General features: G+C 34.0%; 1 protein-coding gene across 1 annotated transcript; it reads right to left on the bottom strand.

Annotated features, from left to right (window-relative positions):
• Nucleotides 1–3,891: 3,891 nt before the first annotated feature.
• LOC114084895 (olfactory receptor 4F4) lies at nucleotides 3,892–18,880 on the bottom strand. The gene is given in 3 exon segments (XM_027925996.3): nucleotides 3,892–3,955; nucleotides 9,264–10,198; nucleotides 18,743–18,880. Coding segments are annotated over 3 exon segments (1,137 nt in total).
• Between the last annotated feature and the right edge of the window lie 1,916 nt (nucleotides 18,881–20,796).

Below are 20,796 nucleotides of genomic sequence, written 5' to 3'. Positions count from 1 at the left end.
ACACATACACACAACAGGATAATATTCAGCCTTAAAAAGAAGATCTTGCCTCTTGCTACATGTGGATGAAACTGGAGCTTTATGCTATAAGAGACAGTCTGGAGGAAGACTGCAGCATCTACTTACATGTTGAATCTAAGGTGGTAAAACTCGGGGGAGACCTGAAGTGTTCTACATGTGCACACTGGTAATGTGCACATACATATGCATACTGGTAAATATGTAAGATGATGCATGCTAATTAGTTCAATTGTAGAGGTTATTTCATAGTGTCCACATATATTGAAACATACAGCCATACAGCTTAAGTACATGCAATTTTTATTTGTCAATTATATATCAATAGAGATGAAAAAAGAAGTTAGAAAAAGACAAGCAAATTAAACTCAAATGAACAGAAAGAAAGAAGCATGACAGATAAGAGCAGGAATCAATAAAATAGAAAGGAGACAAAATATATTAAATTAATGCATTAGGGTTCTCCATAGAGACTGAAACAATAGCAAGTGGATAATTTTATGTGCTTCTATTTTAAAGAATTAACTCAAGCAAGTGTGGAGTCTGGCAAATGTAAATCCAGCAGGCTGGAGACCCAGGGAAGAATAGATGTTGCAGCTGGTGAGTTTGAAAGACTAGAGTCTAGAGGTAGAATCTCATCTTCTTTCTTTCTTTTTCCTTCCTTCCTTCCTTCCTTCCTTCCTTCCTTCCTTCCTTCCTTTCTGCTTAAGGACTTCAACTGATTGAAGGAGTCCTCTCTACCCTATTGAGGTTCTTCTATTTTATTTAAAGTCTATTGATTTAGATGCTAATTTCATCTAATAAGAATACCTTCAAAGGACTATCTAGACTAGCATTTGCCAAAATAGCTGGGTATTATAGCTTAAGTTGATCCATAGAATTAACCACTATAAAAAAAGCAAACAACTCTATCAAAGCTTAAATCTTTGAAATGTTTAGTACATCTCATCAAGTCCTTTGTTAGGTTGATCAATAAAATAGAAAAAAATGACTGAATTAGAATGAAAGAGGAAATATCAATGAAGATACTAATGATGTTAAAAATCATAAAGTAATATTGAAAAGAATTCTATGCTAATATATTTAACAGTTTAGTGGAATTGACAAATTTGTCAAAAAGCATATTTTTCTCTTGGAACAAGGCAAAAATATCTTCTCTCAAGAATCTGTTCTTCATTGTACTGGAAATCTTAGGCATTGCTATAAGAGAAGTAAAAGGAAGAAAACGATAAAAAATTTTAGAATTGTTTCCACTTATAGATGATAGCATTACTGGTTTGGCAAATATTAAAAATCCTACAAAGCAATCACTAGAAAAATGTATGAATTTAATAAACTTATTAGTACATGATATTCATAAAAAATCATATAGCTGTAGGATTATCTTTTCACAAAATTGTGTAGTGAAAATTATATAACACTACTGAAAGAAATGAAGGAAGAGCCAAGTAAACAGAGAGATACACATTTGAATACTCAGCAGGCCATTACAAGTTTCAATTAGAAAACTCTGTTTCTCACTGGTCCCCTCCCCCAAAAGAAAAAAAAACCTGAAAAAACAAACAAATAAAAACAAAAAGAAAACCACTCTGTTTGTCATTTCCTTGATGCCTCAGTAGAACTCAGCTCTCACTTTTGCCTCTTTTAGCTCATGAGGTTGTCAGAGGCTCTGCTGTGTTGTCTTTCAGCAGCTTCTCTCTGCCTGATTTTTCAGCCTTTTGACTACACCAAGAATTGATAAATGGTAGAAAATGATATGCAAAAGTTGGGCTTATCTCAGTGAATTTTTCTTTTCTTAATTTCTCTATTCCTAGCTGCTTCTGATATTTTCAAATCTCTCTCTCTCTCTCTCTTTCTCTCTCTCCCCCTCCCTCCCTCATTATCTATGAGAATCAAATACTTAGTCCTTATTCACTTTTCCTGGTTCTGTCAAACACTTTTGCTAGAGTATGTTCAGATGTCAGCCCTGATTTGGTTGTGTTGTCTTTTCAATCTGTTGACTTCTCTCATTTCCTCACTTCTGCTGTTTAACTCCATGAATTTATTTTCTGAATAATCCAGAGTATTTGTCCTGTTCAACATTCTATGCTTTGTATTTATTATTTTTCTACGTTTTCACTGATGCATTATAATTGGGCATAATGATGGGATTTATTGTTACATTTTTGTACATGCACATAACAACATATAATTTGGCCAATATCATGCCCCAGAACTTCTCATTTCCTCTCTGCTTCCTACCCTTAGGTTGCTTTTCTCTACTGATCTCTCAAAGGTCATTTCTTTTTAAAAATTTTATTCTAATTAGTTATATATGACAGTAGAATGCATTTAGACACATTGTACTCAAATGGAGCATAACTTCTCATTCCTCTGGCTGCATATGGTGCTGAGTTACATGGGTAGTGTAATCATACATGTATATAGGGTAATGATGCCTGTTGCATTCTACTGTCCTTCCCATCTCCACTGCCCCACCCCTCCTCTCAGTCCCCTCTGCACAATCCAAAGTTTCTTCATTCTTCCCTACCCCTTCTCCCACTGTGGATAAGCATTCACTTATCAGGGAAAACATTTAGCCTTTGTTTTTTTGGGATGGGCTTATTTCCCTTAGCATGCTATTCTCTAGTTCCATCCATTTACCTGCAAATGATACAATTTCATTCTTCTTTAAGGTTGGGTAATATTACATTGTGTATATGTACCACATTTTTTAATCCATTCATCTTTTGAAGGGCATCTAGGTTGGTTCTACTGTTTAACTATTGTGAATTGAGCTGCTATAAACATTGATGTGGCTGTTTGACTGTAGTATGCTGATTTTAAGCCCCTTGTATAAACTGAGGAGTGAGATAGCTGGGTCAAATGGTGGTTTGATTTCAAGTTTTCTGAGGAAATATCCATATATCCATATATCCATACTGGTTTCCAGAGTGACTGTACCAATTTTCAGTCCCACCAGCAATGTATGAGTGTACCTTTTCCCCCCAACTCAAAAATCTTAACATAAATAAATAAATAAATAAATAAATAAATAAATAAATAAAAAATGCAATCAATAAATGGGCTAAGGGACTGAGAGCACTCCACAGAAGAAGAAATACAACTGATCAATAAACATATGAAAAAATGTTCATCACCACTAGCAATTAGAGAAATGCAAATAAAAACTACTCTAAGATTTCATCTCACTCCATCAGAATGTCAATTATCAAGAACACAAGCAATAATAAGTGTTGATGAGAATGTGGGCAAAAAGGTACACTCAAAGGTCATTTCTTACAGCAGTTCAGCCTCTCAATGCTGTTGGAGTGTGATGTGATTCAATTGTATTTTATTCAGTAATGATCTGGGGAAAGTCACTGTGTCAATTTTTAGGGGCTGTCATACCACAGGTCACCAGACAGTAACTTTAACAACAGACATTTATTTTATCAGTTATGGAGGCCAGATATGAAGATATTAACTGGAAGGGTTTCTTCTGAGTATTTTCACCTGGGCTTAGAGATTGCGATTTTCTACCTCTGTGGTCTAACTCCCAGGGTCTTTTGTGCTTCTTTGCATTATTTTCTCCTATTATAAAAAGTTTGAGAGACATATTTCTGAGAGTGACTTTGAACTTGTGTTCCTCTGACTTGCTGGAATTATAGGTGTGCACCACCAATCTCTGTCAGGAAAAAACTGTAGGCTGAGATAGGAGGATCACAAGTTCAAAGCCAGCCTCAGCAAAGCCGAAGCTCTGAGCAACTCAGTGAGACTCTGTCTCTAAAACAAAAATAAAGCTGGGGATGTGGCTCAGTGGTCGAGTGCCCCTAAATTCAATCCCCAGTACCAAACAAACAAACAAATAAACAAAAACTGTAGGTATGGTTTTTACTGGTGATGGAAATCTGGGTTTCCTCTGAGGGCCTGAAGCACATGTACAAAATATCCTTTTTGTCAGGTTGACTTAGGTCATTGCTCTGTGGGTCCACAGGAATATCTTTCAATCATGGATGATACCTTTAATGGCCTCCAAGATTATTATCCTCATTTCTCAGGACTGAGAACTCCAGATTTGAAGAAAATGAGTTATAGTATGACATCTTCAAAGGTCAAAAATCAGAATGAGCAGGTTTTGACAATATCCAAACTCTGTACTAACAAAATGAATGAAGCTCAGCTTTTGGAATAATAAACTTTTTGTTTTCTCCTCTGGTGAGAATTCTTGGGTTGGATGAGAAGACATCATTTCCTGGTTTTCAGGATGCCCAGCATTCTCCTGTGGTTCTTTCAGTACCTGTATAACACAGAAACCTCAAGCTCCAGAGTGTAGGAGAGGAGGTCCAGAAATGGATCTGAGGAATCCATGCTTTGTATTTATGTCATTGAATTCATGTAGTGTTCTCACATATTTCTCTCTGCTATAGATTTCCTATAGACTGGAATTAGAGAGCTTTTATTAATCAGGCTCATTTTTATACTTTGTGTTATATTTTTTCATATTTCCTCCATGTGATATAAATATTGACCGATGTGTTAAGGTATTGTCAGCCTATCTTTTTCTTATAAGTTTTTTTTTTCTGAAAACTGTTAATCAATCATCTTAGTGTCTATTGATTGCTCCTTTAAATCCATTAATTTATTATGAATTGCAAAATGTTGATTTTTTTTTAGTTCTATAGTTCTCATTGCAATGAGTATCTTGAATTTATTTTTTTTTAAAATTTTTTATTTTGAGAGAGGGTCTCACTAAGTTACTGAGGCTGGCTCAGATTTGCCATCCTCTTGCCTCCCCTCCTGAGTCATGGGGATTATGACCTTCATTTCTTTCTTTTTAAAAAATATTTTGTTAGTTGTAGTTGGACAAAATGGCTTTATTTTATTTATTTTTATGTGGTACTGAGGATCGAACCCAGCACCTCACACGTGCTAGGCGAGTGTTCCGCCACTGAGCCACAAACCCAGACCCAGTATCTTGAATTTCTTTACAAATATTTTTCTTCATCAACAATGTATTTACCTCCTCTCAAAATTATCATATAGGAAGGACATAATACATTACTTGGGTCTTTCTTTTTTGTCATCAAGTTTCAGAATATTTAGTAGACATATTAATTACTTCCAAAGGATGGAAATATACTATATTTTATTTTGAGAATTATTGTGATTTTTATGGATACTTTTATGTACTGAGGCTTCAATCTGTTAAACTCATCATTCTTATTATTTATGCTTATATGGTTTCATTTCTGGTTAACTATTAACTGTTGAAGTTGGCTCCTGTGTTTTTTTGACATGATCCCAATAGTTTTATTTAGCTTCCTTTCATTGAGACCTGAAAAAAAATGTTCCAGAACAATCATGTGTGTTTCTGCTTCAGATCTATAATGAATTATTTATCTAAGAATCCCTGATTCTTCTTAGTGGAAAATAGTATTTGAATGCTGCAAAAGGCCATTAGATGAATTCATTGCTACTGGGCTGTCATTGCTTCAAGGTATTTTCAGTGGATAGAGTTAAAAAATACTTATATTATTAGTAGAAGAAAACTAAGTTAATACTTCATATTTCTAATCCAAATAAGAAAAGATTATTTGGTGTTTTAATTAGTATCTTCTTTAATACTGACAATTTTGACTCTTATTGCTATTAATACAATTACTTACTTTATCTCAAAATATTTCTATAACAGTAAAACTAATATTTTTACTAGTAGCAAGTAAGAAGTTTTGGTTCTTTTTATGTTTTCCATTCTCAGGATATATTCCACATCACTTTGACTTTGTCTTAGTGTCTAATGAAATGATTATTTTCTCTGATGTTATACTACCCAATTGAAAATGCCACTAAATTACTTGTTTTAGTTTAAATGTGATTTTTTTTTTTTGAGATTGAAGTTTCTTTTCCTGTTGATTTAATTTAATTTTAAGTATATAGAAAATAGTTATATGATTCCAAAGCCAAACCATAAGATAAGATGTATTCAGAAAACCTGGCTTTTATCCCTGTGCCTTGCCCTGTTTCTTCATCCTGCCAAAAGAAAACTTTTTGTTGTTTTTCATGTTCTATTTAAAATGCTTACTTAAATATTTATACATCTACATATACATATAAATCTAATATATATGTATCTCCATTTTAAATAGAAATCAGCATTGTAGAGACACTCTTTGGCACATTATTGTTTTTCACTTATGAAATATCTTGTCTATTATTCCAGAAAAGTATTTGGAGATATTAGTTGCTTAAAACTGCATTAATATATAATTTATGTGAGGAGTTCATTTTTACTGATCTTATCTTAGGTATTTTTCATTTCTTGCTATTAAAAACAACATCTCAATGCTTTAAGCCTTGTGGTTTGTTGTTTTGTATTTTTGCTAATATGTCCTTAGATGATTTCCAGATAAAAAATAAATGGAATGTTAATTTTTCTAGGTAGTGCTAAGAGATTTTACCTTTTTTTTTTTTCGCCAACAAGGCATGAGTACCTCTTTATAGGTTCATCAACAGGTTGTTTTATCACATACTTAGGTCAGATATTTGATACCATATAGACCAGATCCGACATTTAAAATTGTAGAAGTTCTGTGTTTGGGATTGGGTCTCTGATACTCTTCGTAATTGTGGAATGCTTGGTGGCTAGGAAGTTTCTGTGCAAAGGCAGAATGCCTGGCTACTGGGAAACTTCCGTGTCAAAAACACGGGATGCCTGGCCACTGTAGCAATGTTCTTCACCAGGGTTTGACCTTGACCTTGGGCACATAGCTCCTGGGAATAAAGGAACTTGCTTGCTTGGTAACTACAATGTTTCATCAAGCTCTGGTGCTCCTGGAGCTGCCCGCCTAATAGTAACTTCAGACAATGGACTTTCTTGAGAACTGCACAAAGCTCCTAACATGGCATATTGTAACTGTGAAATATAACTGCAGCATAAGCAACTTTACTGATACTCTAAACAATAGTAATACTGTGGTTTTGGTTGATGACCTAATGTAACCTGTTAGTATAAATAAACGTGGCCGCTTGGACAAGGAGCCACTCTGCCACCTTCCCTGCCCCTGCACCTTGTCTCTGTATCTCCTTTCTTTGAGATTCTTTACATTAAGTATCACTGTACTTTGCATATATCTCAACCTAAGAGAGCGTGAACATTTTATCATGTATTTAAAGATGGTGTTCATCTTTTTAAGTATGAACTGTAAGTTTATATTAGTTGTCCATTTTTCTATTAGTTTGTTAGATTTTTGGAAGTTCTTTACATATTAGAACTGTTACTCCTTGTGATGTGAATTGCAAATACCTTCTCATTATCTTCTTATTTTTTTAGATATTTTTATCAATCATTAAAAACTAATTCTACATAGTTAGTAGTATTAATCTTTATCACATTTACAGATTATAAAGACACTAATTCATATTTTCTTTTAATATTTGAACTGTTTTTTCCCCATATTGCTATACAATTTTTTCACTGTCGGTTTAATGGGTCCTTCATTTTCTCATTGATTTGAAATACTGTCATTAATATATACTAATTTTCTTAGGTGTTTTAAATATGCTTATAAATCTCATCTTTTTTTTCCCTGGAGTAGAAATAATCTAACCCTTTTCCCTTATCTATTAATTCAAGCCAAACTTTGACAATACATTCCTTTTTCCTTAGGATTCTCACTGGGAAGAGGAGAGAGTTGTCAGAATCATTATTTAAGTGTCTTTTTTCGACTGATATTCTTATCTTCTTCCATCCTGATTGTTTAGAGTGCCTTCTGAGGATGGCAAAGTCTGAGTGCAGGAGTGCACACAAAAATGCACACACTGGCACATAAACACACATCCTTCCTCTTAGGACAGCTGTGCTCTCAATGAACATTTCTAAGACTAGAACATATTGCATCCCTCAGTTGTGTCAGGGAAAACATAATGGTTGAGAACTTTTGACTTTGTTGATATATAGGGTTTACATAATAATTATAAAATTACTTAATATTTATTGAGTGATGAATATGCCACAAATTGTGTTATCTGATATATATTTATTATTATTTATTTATTATTTCATTCTCTCTCTCTTTTTTTTTTTAGTACTGGGGATTGAACTCAGGAGCACTGGCTGGACCACTAAGCCATATCCCCAGCCCTATTTTGTATTTTCTTTCTTTTTTTTTTTTTTGTGGTGCTGGGGATTGAACTAGGACCCTGTGCATGCAAGGCAAGCACTTTACCAACTGAGCTATATCCCCAGCCCTTGTATTTTATTTAGAGACAGTGTCTCACTGAGTTGCTTAGTGCCTCACCATTGATGAGGCTGGCTTTGAACTTGTGATTCTCCTCTCTTAGTCTCCAGAGCTACTGGGATTACAGGCATGTGCTGTTGTGCCCAGCTCATTATCTCTTATAATAACCACATGCAACAAGTATTATTATCTCTTTGTTTTAAAATATGGAAACTAAAGATACAATAGCTAAATAATGTACCTTAAGACATGGTTAGTAAAAGTTAAGTAGAGTTAACCCTAGTTATTTTTTTTACTTTCAAAAGCTAATCATGAAAAAAGGATACAGGTGGATTCAAGCAATACACTTCATGCCAACATACCGAGACACTGGATCCCTTTAAATTCTTTTTGTTGCTTATAAGGTGTTGTCATATACTACAGGATATCAAGTATCTTCAAGGTAAATTTCATGTTGGTAGCCTCACTCTTCCTATCACTCTCTGATAATTCACTCATAGAGTAAGGATTGTTATAGTGGCAGGAAGCAAACTATAAATTGTTAGCCTCTTACAATTTTTAACCTTTTAAAAATTTACATAAATCCATATCACTAAGCATACCTTCTTGAGATAGTCATGTGGTAATTCCTTTATTGATGTTTTTAGTGTAAATGAGACAAATAAAATTGAAAAATATTTGTATAAGCCAGGCTAGTTTTCATCTTGACCTCTATTTAACACAAAATTACCCATGAAGGCTCCCAGATACTAATGGATTTAAGCCTTCCATTGTTGTAAAAATTTGTAATGTCTTTTAATTTTGCATTTGTATCCAAAAATAAAGCACACAAAGATGTTGAAAGCTAAATTGATGCAGAATATGTGTTTAACAATTATTAAATGATATGAGAATGGAAGTAACAATTTTCGTGAGCTTTTCTAAATAAATTACAAAATTTACTATATATTATGTCATTATATCAAATCAAACTCTCAGTTACAGAAGACCTAAGATGTTATCCCTGAATTCCCATTCCATTTTCCCAGCCGTCTCATTGCAGTCTTCATGTCTTTGTTTCTCAGTGTGTATATAATTGGGTTCAAGAGAGGAGTGACCACAGAATAAAACACAGCAAGGAATTTATCTAATGACTTGACAGGGAATGGCCAGGCATAAATGAAGATGCATGGTCCAAAAAACAAAAGAACTACTGTGATGTGAGCAGTCAAAGTGGACAAAGCCTTGGATGATCTATCCGAAGGGCGATGCTGGATGGTCATTAGGATGATGGTGTAGGAGATGATTAGGAGAACAAAAAAACACACAGTGAGCACACCACTGTTAGCAATGACCATTATATCCAACCTATAAATGTCTGTACAGGCAAGTTTGATTACCCGAGGGAGGTCACAGTAAAAGCTATCCACCTCATTGGGACCACAGAAGGGTAAGTTCACTGCAAAGGCCAACTGGCTCACTGAGTGAAGGAAACCAATCCCCTATGCAGCGGCTACAATGCCAACGCACACATTGCCACACATAATTGTAGTGTAATGTAGGGGTTTACAGATCGCTGTATATCTATCAAAGGCCATGGCGATGAGGATCACCAACTCACTCCCACCAAAGAGGTGAAGAAGAAATATCTGTGCCAGACAGCCCTTGAAAGAGATGACTTTGCGTGTTCTGAAAAGGTCAGCAATCATCTTGGGGGCTGTGACTGAAGACAGAGACAGATCAATGAGTGAGAGGTTGGCCAGCAAGAAGTACATGGGGGAGTGAAGGTGTGAGTCTGAAGCCACTGTTATGATAATAAGAAGGTTTCCAAACACAATTTCTACATAGAAAACAAAGAAGAACAGAAACAGGAAAATCTGGAGTTCCTGAGAATTGGAGAGTCCAAGGAAAATGAACTCAGTCACCACAGAGTGATTTGCTTCACTTATTGATTCATTCCAGGAGATGGTCTCTACAATTCCCTTGGAGAAGAGAATGAAAAGGAAATCAGAATTGTTATATTCAATCAAAAGCCTCATTCTGTGCACTCTCCTCACTCATAGAATGAGTGGTTCACTACATAAAGGTTTTATAATTTAAAATCTAAAGTTAGAACTTTATCTCACACCACTTCCCTGGTTATCCCTTATAGTTAGGTTATCTAAGTCTTTACATTATCTCCACTCATATTGCTTATTTCTAATAAAATACGAGTGACTCTGTTACCCTCTCTGCCAGGTTGTCTGTACTGTTACCTACATTCATCTCATTTCCTCTCAACTTCAAAAACTGTTCAAATTCTCTAGCACGTATTTTCCATCACTTGATGATATTAAAGTTTGGAAGAAAAAGACATATGTTAAAATAAAATGCATGATGAAAAATAGAACAAAAAAGTGAAAATATCAAGATATAAAATTTTAAAAGTGAGAGAGGATAAAAGGATGGGATATCCAAAGGTGGAGCAAGAAAGAAGGAAATGTGATCAAGCTTACATGAGAGAAAGTGTGAAATTTAATGGGAGATCACATTCAAAAGGGATTCTGGAAAACATTGAAGAGATATTGAAGACTTATGAACAACTGTTTAGTAAATTAACTCCTCTCAACGTGAACTGAAAGGGGGGAGACTGGAAGTAAAACTGATTGTTTTAAGCCCAATCATAGGTAATAAGTACAGGTTGTGGTTGTGTGAACAGAAACAAGGTGGGAAGATTGGTGAGTGTCCACCAAGCAATACCTTAGGGTAGGTAAGATGGGAGCTTCTGTGCCAGGAGGCCTGAATTCCAGTCCAGGCTGTATCTATTATGTTGCTGAATGACCTTGGACAAGCCATGTAGATGCTTGGGGTCATCTGGACAAGGCTTGCTAAAAGGATTAGATGTGACCATGAATATAAATTTTCTATCATATAGTAACTGGTCAATATATAGAAGTCATTGTTCAGGGAAAATAATAGAAAATGTCAACAGTATGTAGGAGATGATAAAATATTATTCATGTATTTTCATTTTGAGCATTGTGATGGATTTAACCTTGATAATAATTACAATAACTTTAAAGTAGCAATGTTTAACATAAGGATCACTTTTAGGAGTAGAAATAAATTTGGAAATGAGGTAAAGAATAATGGTAGTCATCTATACACAAAGAGGAGCTGTTGGGGCATCTTTGTAAGTTGTTCTCTCCTAGGTTAGAGGTCAAATGGTGATTCTTGGACATGATTTGAGAGAGTCATTTCAATTACATATCTAGGAGAGAAAATAAATACTGTTTCAAGAAGTATTGCAGTAAAGTAGGGAGTGTAATGTATCCTGTATGTGAAAAATAGCCCTGAGAATATTTGTCAGATTGGGTGGAAGTAAAATGTAAAAGAGGTAAATGGACAGACATGAAGATATACAAAGTCACACTTGCCAAATTTTTCAGAGAAATACTATTATTTATTTGGATATTTATTTAATCATAGTTTTCCATTGTCCTTGGAAATTACACTTTCCAATATCCTGAATTCTATTTCTTAGTCCTACTCACTCAAACAGCAAATTACTGTTTACAAAGTCCAATAAAGATTTAATAATTCTAATTTCCACAAGCATAGAGAACCTAATGATAAATAAGTCATGAATACTCGTTTTAGTTCCCTTCTGCTAACACAATAATAAATAAAATTGTACTAATTAATGACAATACAAGTGGTAGAATTTCTGATTGTGAGATCATTTCTGATGTGATGAATTGTTTGGGGGTTTTTTTAGAGTCAAAATATGCAATTTAGAATTGACTTTAGTTTTTATTGATGTGAAACTCAATTAATAGATTGAAAAGTGCATACTTGAAATTATGTCTCAATGGGAGATATGCCAAGGATGGTTGGCCCAAGGTTTCTCCTGTGTGGCAAAAATATTTTCTATCATAATAGTAAGTAAGAATTCAGGAATACTATTCTCCAACAAAAGAAATTTCTTACTTATTTAAAACTTCACATACCCTAAGCTTATGCTGCTCCGACTAGAGCGATAATAGGGGACTCTCAGCTGTAGGAGACCCTTCACCATAATCCTTTCAAAGCTCATTTATGACTCTTCAAAAGTGATTCATGAAGTTTTATTTTTTTATTTATTTTTTAAATTGTTTTACTTAGTTACACATGACAGTACAATGATCTTGACATACATTTGAATCAGATAGGATATACTTTCTCATTTTTCTAAGTATACATGTTGCAGAATCACATTGGTCATGCAGTTTTAGAAGCAGTGTACTGATTGTAACGGTAAGCTAATTGGAGGAGGTTTTGGAATCTTAATTTTTAAAATAAAACTGATTATGTTGATCACTAGCCACATCTAAAAATGAAAATCTTCCCCCCATTAGAACTTTTTTTTTTCTTAAATTTTTTTTACCCTTCTTTATATATAAATACCATATGTCTTTATAAGGCGTCATTGAGATGGAAGTCAGGAACTTGGTTTCTAGTACAAATTCACTGCGTGATCTTGGACATGGCTTTCAAAATCTTTGATTCTTAGTTTTTGTGTTTTAAAAATGAATTCAGTCAATCAAAAGCTGTCAAAATCTTTCCCCCTTTAATAGTATGATTTGCACCTTTATATGAAAGAAATGTCCCAAACCAACTTTCATTGGGATTATAAGGATCTGGGCAACAAAACAAAACAAAAACAAAAACAAAATATAATACTATATTTGGGGAAAATAAGGCTAGGATCACCAAGTAAGGAGGGTAGAATACAATAGCCCAGAAAATTCAGGAGAAGGACTCAACAATTGCTGCCAGTAGAACACTAAATATAATAAGGGTTATCTTTTCTTAAAGTTTTCACATTATTTCTTCTAAAAATTTAAGCCAACCCTACACAATCCTTCCATTTTCCTGAAAATAAACACCTGATTAAATTCTATAAAATGAATTTCTACAGATAGAAGTATATCATTGTCAATAAAATGCTACAATTTGTTTAGTTATACTAATGTATTTCAGTTTCATCAATCCACCTACCTGTTTCATAACTGGAAGAGAGTACAGCAATTTTCAGAAAAAGAGGAGTACAAATTTCATTTTATTTGTACTCTCTCAAATTGTTAAAAATTACTAAGAGAATACCATTTATATGAATTATTCTCCTTAGCAAACTATCTGTTTAATTATGATCCCTTTCTGAAAGTGACCAGAATCAGCCAAAAGGATCTGAAAGTAGTCAGGCTGAGCTTTGAGTACAAAGACTTACTTTTATAGTCTCACAGGTTTTCCCTTGGTCATTAGAGGAAACAGAATCTTCTTGAGTTAAGGGATATCACAGTAATTTCTTGGTGCATATGAGTATTTTTACTATTTCACTGAGTCTAAAGGTGATTTTTAAAACAATTATAGTAAAACAAATGAGATAAAGTTATGAAATTAAAATATAGATAGGTTAGTAAGATAGTGAGTAATAACACTTGGATTCTATAAAAAGAGAAAAGCTTAGAACATTGGTGACCAAGTTGTGGAGAATATATAGGAAAAACACCTTGATCAATAATAGAAAGCCTCACTTTGTATCACTTATTTTATAACTTTAATTACTATATTGAAGATAAAAATGAGTGGCCATCCAAAAATTAATTAAATTTATTAAATCTGTCTTAGGAATGCATTTAAATGACATATCAATTTATTAAATTTATTAAATCTGTCAATTTATTAAATCTGCTTTAGGAATGCATTTAAATGACATATCAATTGTGTTTCTTGACCACCAGGGTTTTCAGATTTAATCTTTGTTTAAAAAATTATTTATTCTAATTTATTATATATGACAGCAGAATGCATTTCAATTCATTGTACATATATAGGGCAGAATTTTTTATGTCTCTGGTTGTACACAAAGTAGAGTCACACCATTCATGTCTTCATATAGGTACTTGTGTAATGATGTCCATCTCCTGCCCCATCCCTCCATCTTCCTCCCCTTTGCCCTATCTAAAGTTCCTCCATTCCTCCCATGCTCCCCTACCATCCCCATTATGGATCAGCATCCTCATGTCAGAGAAAACGTTCAGCATTTGGTTTTTTGGGATTGGCGTATATCATTTAGCATTATATTTTCTAACTCCTTCCATTTACCTGCAAATGCCATGATTTTATTCTCTTTTAATTATGAATAATATTCTATTGTCTATATATACCACAGTTTCTTTATCCATTCATATATAAAAGGGCATCTAGATTGGTTCCATGGTTTGGCTATTGTGAATTGTGCTGCTATAAACATTGATGTGGCTGTGTCCCTGTAGTATGCTATTTTAAGTCCTTTGGATATAAACTGAGGAGTGGGATAGCTGGGCCAAATGGTGGTTCCATCACAAGTTTTTCAAGGAATCTCCATACTACTTTCCATATTGGTTTCACCAATTTGTACTCCCACCAACAATATATGAGTGTGTGTTTCCCCCCACAACCTCACCAACACTTATTTTTGTTTGTATTCTTAATAGCTGCCATTCTGACTGGAGTGAGATGAAATTTCAGAGTAGTTTTGGTTTGCATTTCTCTAATTGCTAGAGATGTTGAACATTTTTTCATATATTTGTTGATTGATTGTATATCATCTTCTGAGAAGTGTCTGTTCAGTTCCTTGGCCTGTTTATTGATTGGGTTATTTTGTTTTTTTTTGGTGTTAAGATTTTTGAGTTCTTTATATATCCTAGAGATTAGTGCTCTACCTGATATGTGTGTGGTAAAAATTTGTTCCCAAAATGTAGGCTCTCTATTCACCTCACTGGTTGTTTCTTTTGTCGAGAAGAATCTTTTTAGTTTGAACCCATCCCATTTATTGATTCTTGATTTTTTTAATAGAAGTCTTATTAAGGAAGTCAGGGCCTAATCTGACATGATGGAAATTTGGGCCTTTTTCTTCTATTAGGCACAGGGTCTCTGGTTTAATTCCTAGGACCTCGATCCAATTTTCATTGGGTTTTGTCCATAGTTGAGATAAAGGGGCTTAATTTCATTTTGTTGCATATGGATTTCAATTTTTCCCAGCACTATTTTTTGAAGAGGCAATCTTTTCTCCAATATATGTTTTTGGTACCTTTGTCTTATATAAGATAACTGTAATTATGTGGATTTGTCTCTGGGTCCTCTATTCTGTACCATTGGTCTATAAGTCTATTTTGGTGCCAATACCATGCTGTTTTTGTTACTATTGCTCTGTAGTATAGTTTAAGTTCTGGTATAATGATGCCACTTGCTTCACTCTTCTTGATAAGGATTTCTTTAGCTGTTGTGAGTCTCTTCTTTTTCCAGATGAATTTCATGATTGCCTTTTCTATTTCTATATGGAATGTCATTGGGATTTTGATTGGAATTGCATTAAATCTGAATAGTGATTTTGGTAGTATGGTTATTTGACAATATTAATTCTGCCTATCCAAGAATAAGAGAGATTTTTCCATCATCTAAGGTCTTCTTTAATTTCTTCCTTTAAAATTCTGTAATTTTCATTGTAGAGGTCTTTCACCTCTTTTGTTATGTTGATTCCCAAGTATTTTATTTTATGTTTTTGAGGCTATTGTAAATTGGGTAGTTTTCCTAGTTTCTCTTTCAGAGGATTTATCACTGATGTACAGAAATGCCTTTGACTTATGAGTATCAATTTTATATCAGGCTACTTTGCTGAATTTATTTATTAGTTATGGAAGTTTTCTGGTGGAATTTTTTGGTCTTCTATGTATAGAATCATATCATTGGCAAATAGTGATAACTTGAGATCTTTTTTTCCTATCTGTATCCCTTTAATTTCTTTCTTCTATCTAATTACTCTGGCTAGAGTATCAAGAACTATGTTAAATAGAAGTTGTGAAAGAGGGCATCTCTGTCTTGTTCCAGTTATTAGAGGAAATGCTTTCAATTTTTCTCTATTTAGAATGATGTTGGCCTGAGGCTGAGCATACATAGCTTTTACAATGGGATATGTTCTGATTATTCATAGTTTTTCTAGTGTTTTGAACATGAAGAGTTGTTGTATTTTGTCAAATGCTTTTTATGCATCAATCAAGGTGATCATATGAATTTTATCTTTAAGTCTATTGATGTGATAAATTATACTTATTGATTTCCTTATGTAGAGCCAACATTACATCCCTGGGATGAACCCCATTTGATCATGGGGAACTATCTTTTGATATGTTTTTTTATTCTACTTGACAGAGTTTTATTGAAAATTTTTGCATCTATGTTCATTAGAGATATTAGTCTGAAGTTTTCTTTCTTTGATGTGTCTGTCTTCTTTTGCTACCAGCGTGATATTAGCCTCATAGAATGAGTTTGGAAATGTTCCCTCTTTTTCTATTTTATGAAATAGTTTGAGGAGTATTAGTATTAGTCTTTATTTGAAGGTCTTGTAGAACTCAGCTTTGTATGATTCTGGTGCTGGGCTTGTTTTGGTTGGTAGGCTTCTGATGGCATCTTCTATTTCATTGCTTGAAATTGATCTGTTTAACTTATATATATCATCCTGATTCAGTTTGGTCAAATCATATGACTCTAGAAATTGGTCAATGATTTTGATATTTTCTATTTTATTGAAGTACAAATTTTCAAAATAACTTCTAATTGTCTTCTATATTTCTCTAGTGTTTGTTTTGATATTTTCTTTTTCATTATGGATGTTAATAGTTTGAGTTTTCTCTCTCTTTCTTTTTGTTAGCATGGCTAAGAGTTTATCAATTTTATTTATTTTTTCAAAAAAACCAACTTTTTGTTTTGTCAATTTTTTTCTATTGTTTCTTTTGTTTCAATTTCATTGATTTCAGCTCTGATTTTAGTTGTTTCCTCTCTTCTACTGCTTTTGGTTTTGATTTGTTGTTTTATTTTTTTCTAGGACTTTGAGTTATAATGTTAGGTCATTTATTTGTTAACTTTTTTTTCTTTTAAGGAATGAACTCCATGCAATGAACTTTACTTTTACTACTATCTTCATAGTGTCTCAGAGATTTTAATATGTTTTGTCAGCATTCTAAAATTTACCTCTAGGAATTTTTTAATCTCCTCCTTGATGTCTTGTAATCCATTGTTCATTTAGTAGCGTATTCCTTATTCTCCAGGTGTTGGAGTAGTTTTTATTTTTTATTTTATTGTTGATTTCTAATTTCATTCCATTATGATATGATAGAATGCAGGGTAGAATATCTACTTTTTTGTATTTGCTAAGAGTTGCTTTGTTGCATAATATATGATCTATTTTAGAGAAGAATTCATGTGCTGCTGAGAAAAAAGTGTATTTGCTCATTGATGGATGCAATATTCAATATATGTCAGTTAAGTTTAAGTCATTAATTGTTTTATTGAGTTCTATAGTTGATTTGTTCAGCTTTGGTTTGGAAGATATGTCCAGAGGTGAAGATCTGTGTTAAAGTTACCCAGAATTATTGTGTTGTTGTCTATTTGACTCTTGAACTTGAGAAGAGTTTGATAATTTTATATTCTCCATTATTTGGGGCATATATATTTATAATTGTTATGTCTTATTAGTGCATAGTTCCTTGAGCAGTATGAAATGTCCTTCTTTATCCCTTTTGACTAACTTTAGCTTGAAGTCTACTTTATTTGATATGAAGGTGGAAACCCTTGCTTGTTTCCGCTGTCCATGTGAGTGGTATGTTTTTTCCCAACCCTCACCTTCAGTCTGTGGATGGATTTTCCTATGAGATGAATCTCTTGAAGGCAGCATATTGTTGAGTATTTTTTTTAAATGCAATCTGTCAGTCTATGTCTTTTGATTGGTGAGTTTAGACCATTAACATCCAGAATTATTATTGAGACATGATTTGTAGTCCCAGTCATATTTATTTATATTTGGTATTTTTGGTATTCATTTTGGAATTTAATTTGACTTGGTTTCTCCTTTGATTAGTATTTTCTTTAGTGTATTTTTCCATTTGCTGATTTTCATTGTTGTTTTTCTTTTCCTCTTCATGGAATATTTTGCCAAGGATGTTTTGTAGTGCAGGCTTTCTAATTGTAAATTCTTTTAACTTTTATTTATCATGGAAGGTTTTTATTTCATCATCAAATCTAAAGCCTAATTTTGCTGAATATAATAGTCTTGGTTGACATCCATTTTCTTTCAGAGATTGGTATATGTTGTTCCAGGATCTTCTAGCTTTCAGTGTGGGTTGAAAAATCTGCAGAGATCCTAAATTTTTCCCCTCATATGTATTCTGATTCCTTTCTCTTGTTGCTTTTAAAATTCTCTCCTTATTCTATATGCTATGCATTTTCATTGTAATGTGACTTGATATAGATCTGTTGTGATTTTGTACATTTTGTGTCATGTAAACCTCTTGTATTTGATTTTCCAATTCATTGTTTATGTTTGCTAATTTTTCTAATATATTTTCATTGAATAGATTGTTCATTCATTTGGTTTGAAACTCTATGCCTTCCTCAATCCTAATGACCCTTAAATTTGGTCATTTTATGTTATCCTATAATTCTTGAATGTTCTGCTCATTGTTACTTACCATCTTCACTGTGTGCTCAGCATTCTTTTCAAGACTATATATTTTGTCTTGATTGTCTGAGGTTCTGTATTCCAAGTGATCTAATCTGTTGGTGATGCTTTCTATTGAACTTTCAATTTGGTTTCTTGTTTCTTTCATTTCAAGGGTTTCTGTTGTTTTTTTTTTGCAGAACTTCTATCTCCTTATTAAAGTAATTTTTTGCTTCCTGTATTTTCTTATGCAGCTCTTTATTGAAATGATCTTTTGCTGCCTGTATTTGCTCTCGTATATTATCATTTCAGAGAACATTTTAATTATGTACACCCTAAACTCCATCTGTCTGGATTCTAATAATGTAATATCTTGGTTTGTGGGGGGCATTTTCTTCCCTTGTTTTCTTCATGTTGTTTGTGTCTTCCTTTCTAGCACTTTTGTTCCGAAGTGTTACCATTTTTATAGTGTTCCTGCAGGTTTCCAATACCTCTCCTTTAGGGAGAGAAAAATGTGAATAAATCCCAATACAAACAATATAAAGCCTGAAACAAATAGCTGCTATTAAGACATTTACAGGTTTATCACAATATACTGAAATATATTCAATTATTATCTACAATATAAACAGTAGGTTTGTAAAAGGGTCTATAGTTTCCACTGGTGGACAAAGAACAGGGGGTAAGGTGTACGATGAGACGTTGAGGGGGTATGAATGAGGATATAGAGTTATTAGATTTTAGAAAGCGTGAAAGAGGAATCTAAAGAAGTTGGTTAGTAGCAGAAGAGACAGATGATTAGGGGGAGACAAGGAAGTGGGAAGACAGTAGAATACAGAAAACAAACAAATATATATATTAAGAGAAGTAAAAAAAATGTTAGAATAGGAGATAAAAGAATATACAACATTGTTGCCAGCTGGCTGGACTGGTGAGGTGAGCTGGGTTCAAAGGAGCTGACTGTATCAATAACTAAGAAAATGGTAAAGAAACCACGCAACAAAAGAAAATGAGTTTCTAAGGTGGAGGGCAAGACTGCTTGGTGACCCCAAGGGTCAGTTCCATGCTGAGCAGCACTGGAAAGAGAGAATGTGCACCTGGATTCTTTTTATTTTATAGGGGGGGACTCACAAGGGAGGGTTGATGGAATGTTCTTCACCAAATAAGGCAGGGAATCGGGTTTTGAAGGTGAAGTCTTTGTGATGTCTTGTAGGCAGGAGATTGATTGACATCTTGGCTAGTCAAACCTATCTCAGGTGCTGTGTGAGATCACAGGCAGAACCAGAGGAAAGGCGCTCTTGTGTCGCACAGCCCAATTAGCACCCAATACCAGACCAGTGCCCTCGTATACTCACATGCTCATGGCTCACACACACAGATCATGGATGGCTTGCAACACAACACCACTGTAATATACTATTCAGATATCCCAGTCCTCAGTAGTCTAATTAATGAAAAGTTTTACAAATATTGGGGATGTGATGTCAGGAGAAGAGAGAGAGAAAAAAATATCTAAGGAAGATAGAAGTGATGGCAGGAGAAGAGAGAGAGAGAGAGAGAGAGAGAGAGAGAGAGAGAGAGAGAGAGAGAGAGAGAGAATGAATATCTAAGGAAGATAGAAGGATTGTTTCTGCTGGAGGTGAGTACATTTCCAGCTTCCCTTCTCATCCAATAGGAAGGGTTGTCAGTTGTTAGCTGGTATCTCCACCCTAAGAATGATGAAAGTTATTAGGGTGAGAGGGTTGGCCTAAGGATCTCCTTTGGGGCCTGACTTGTGATGTGGGCGCTTGGTTTTATCTCCTTACATTACCTGTAGATCTTGTAAATCCAGGTCTCCAATTTAGTCTCTAAACTGTATCTCACTTTTTCCCTCCCTTTCTACTTTCCAATCAGGAACATTTCTCTCCAGAAGTCTTATGGACTGAGTCTGGGAGCTGCACACCCGTCATGGAGAGCTGTTTTATATTGGACAGCTCAGATGACAGTTTTGTGACCCAGCTTTCTGAGCTAAGGACTGGCTGCATAGCTACAGGTGCTGTGCCAGGTTAGAGGCTGCCAGGGAGGAGGGAAGTTGAGAACTTTCAG

The sequence above is a fragment of the Marmota flaviventris genome, chromosome 2 (genome assembly GCF_047511675.1).
Source record: "Marmota flaviventris isolate mMarFla1 chromosome 2, mMarFla1.hap1, whole genome shotgun sequence".
Taxonomy (NCBI): Eukaryota; Metazoa; Chordata; class Mammalia; order Rodentia; family Sciuridae; genus Marmota; species Marmota flaviventris.
Note: the sequence above shows the minus strand (reverse complement) of the source record. Positions and strands in the feature narration are given on the sequence as shown.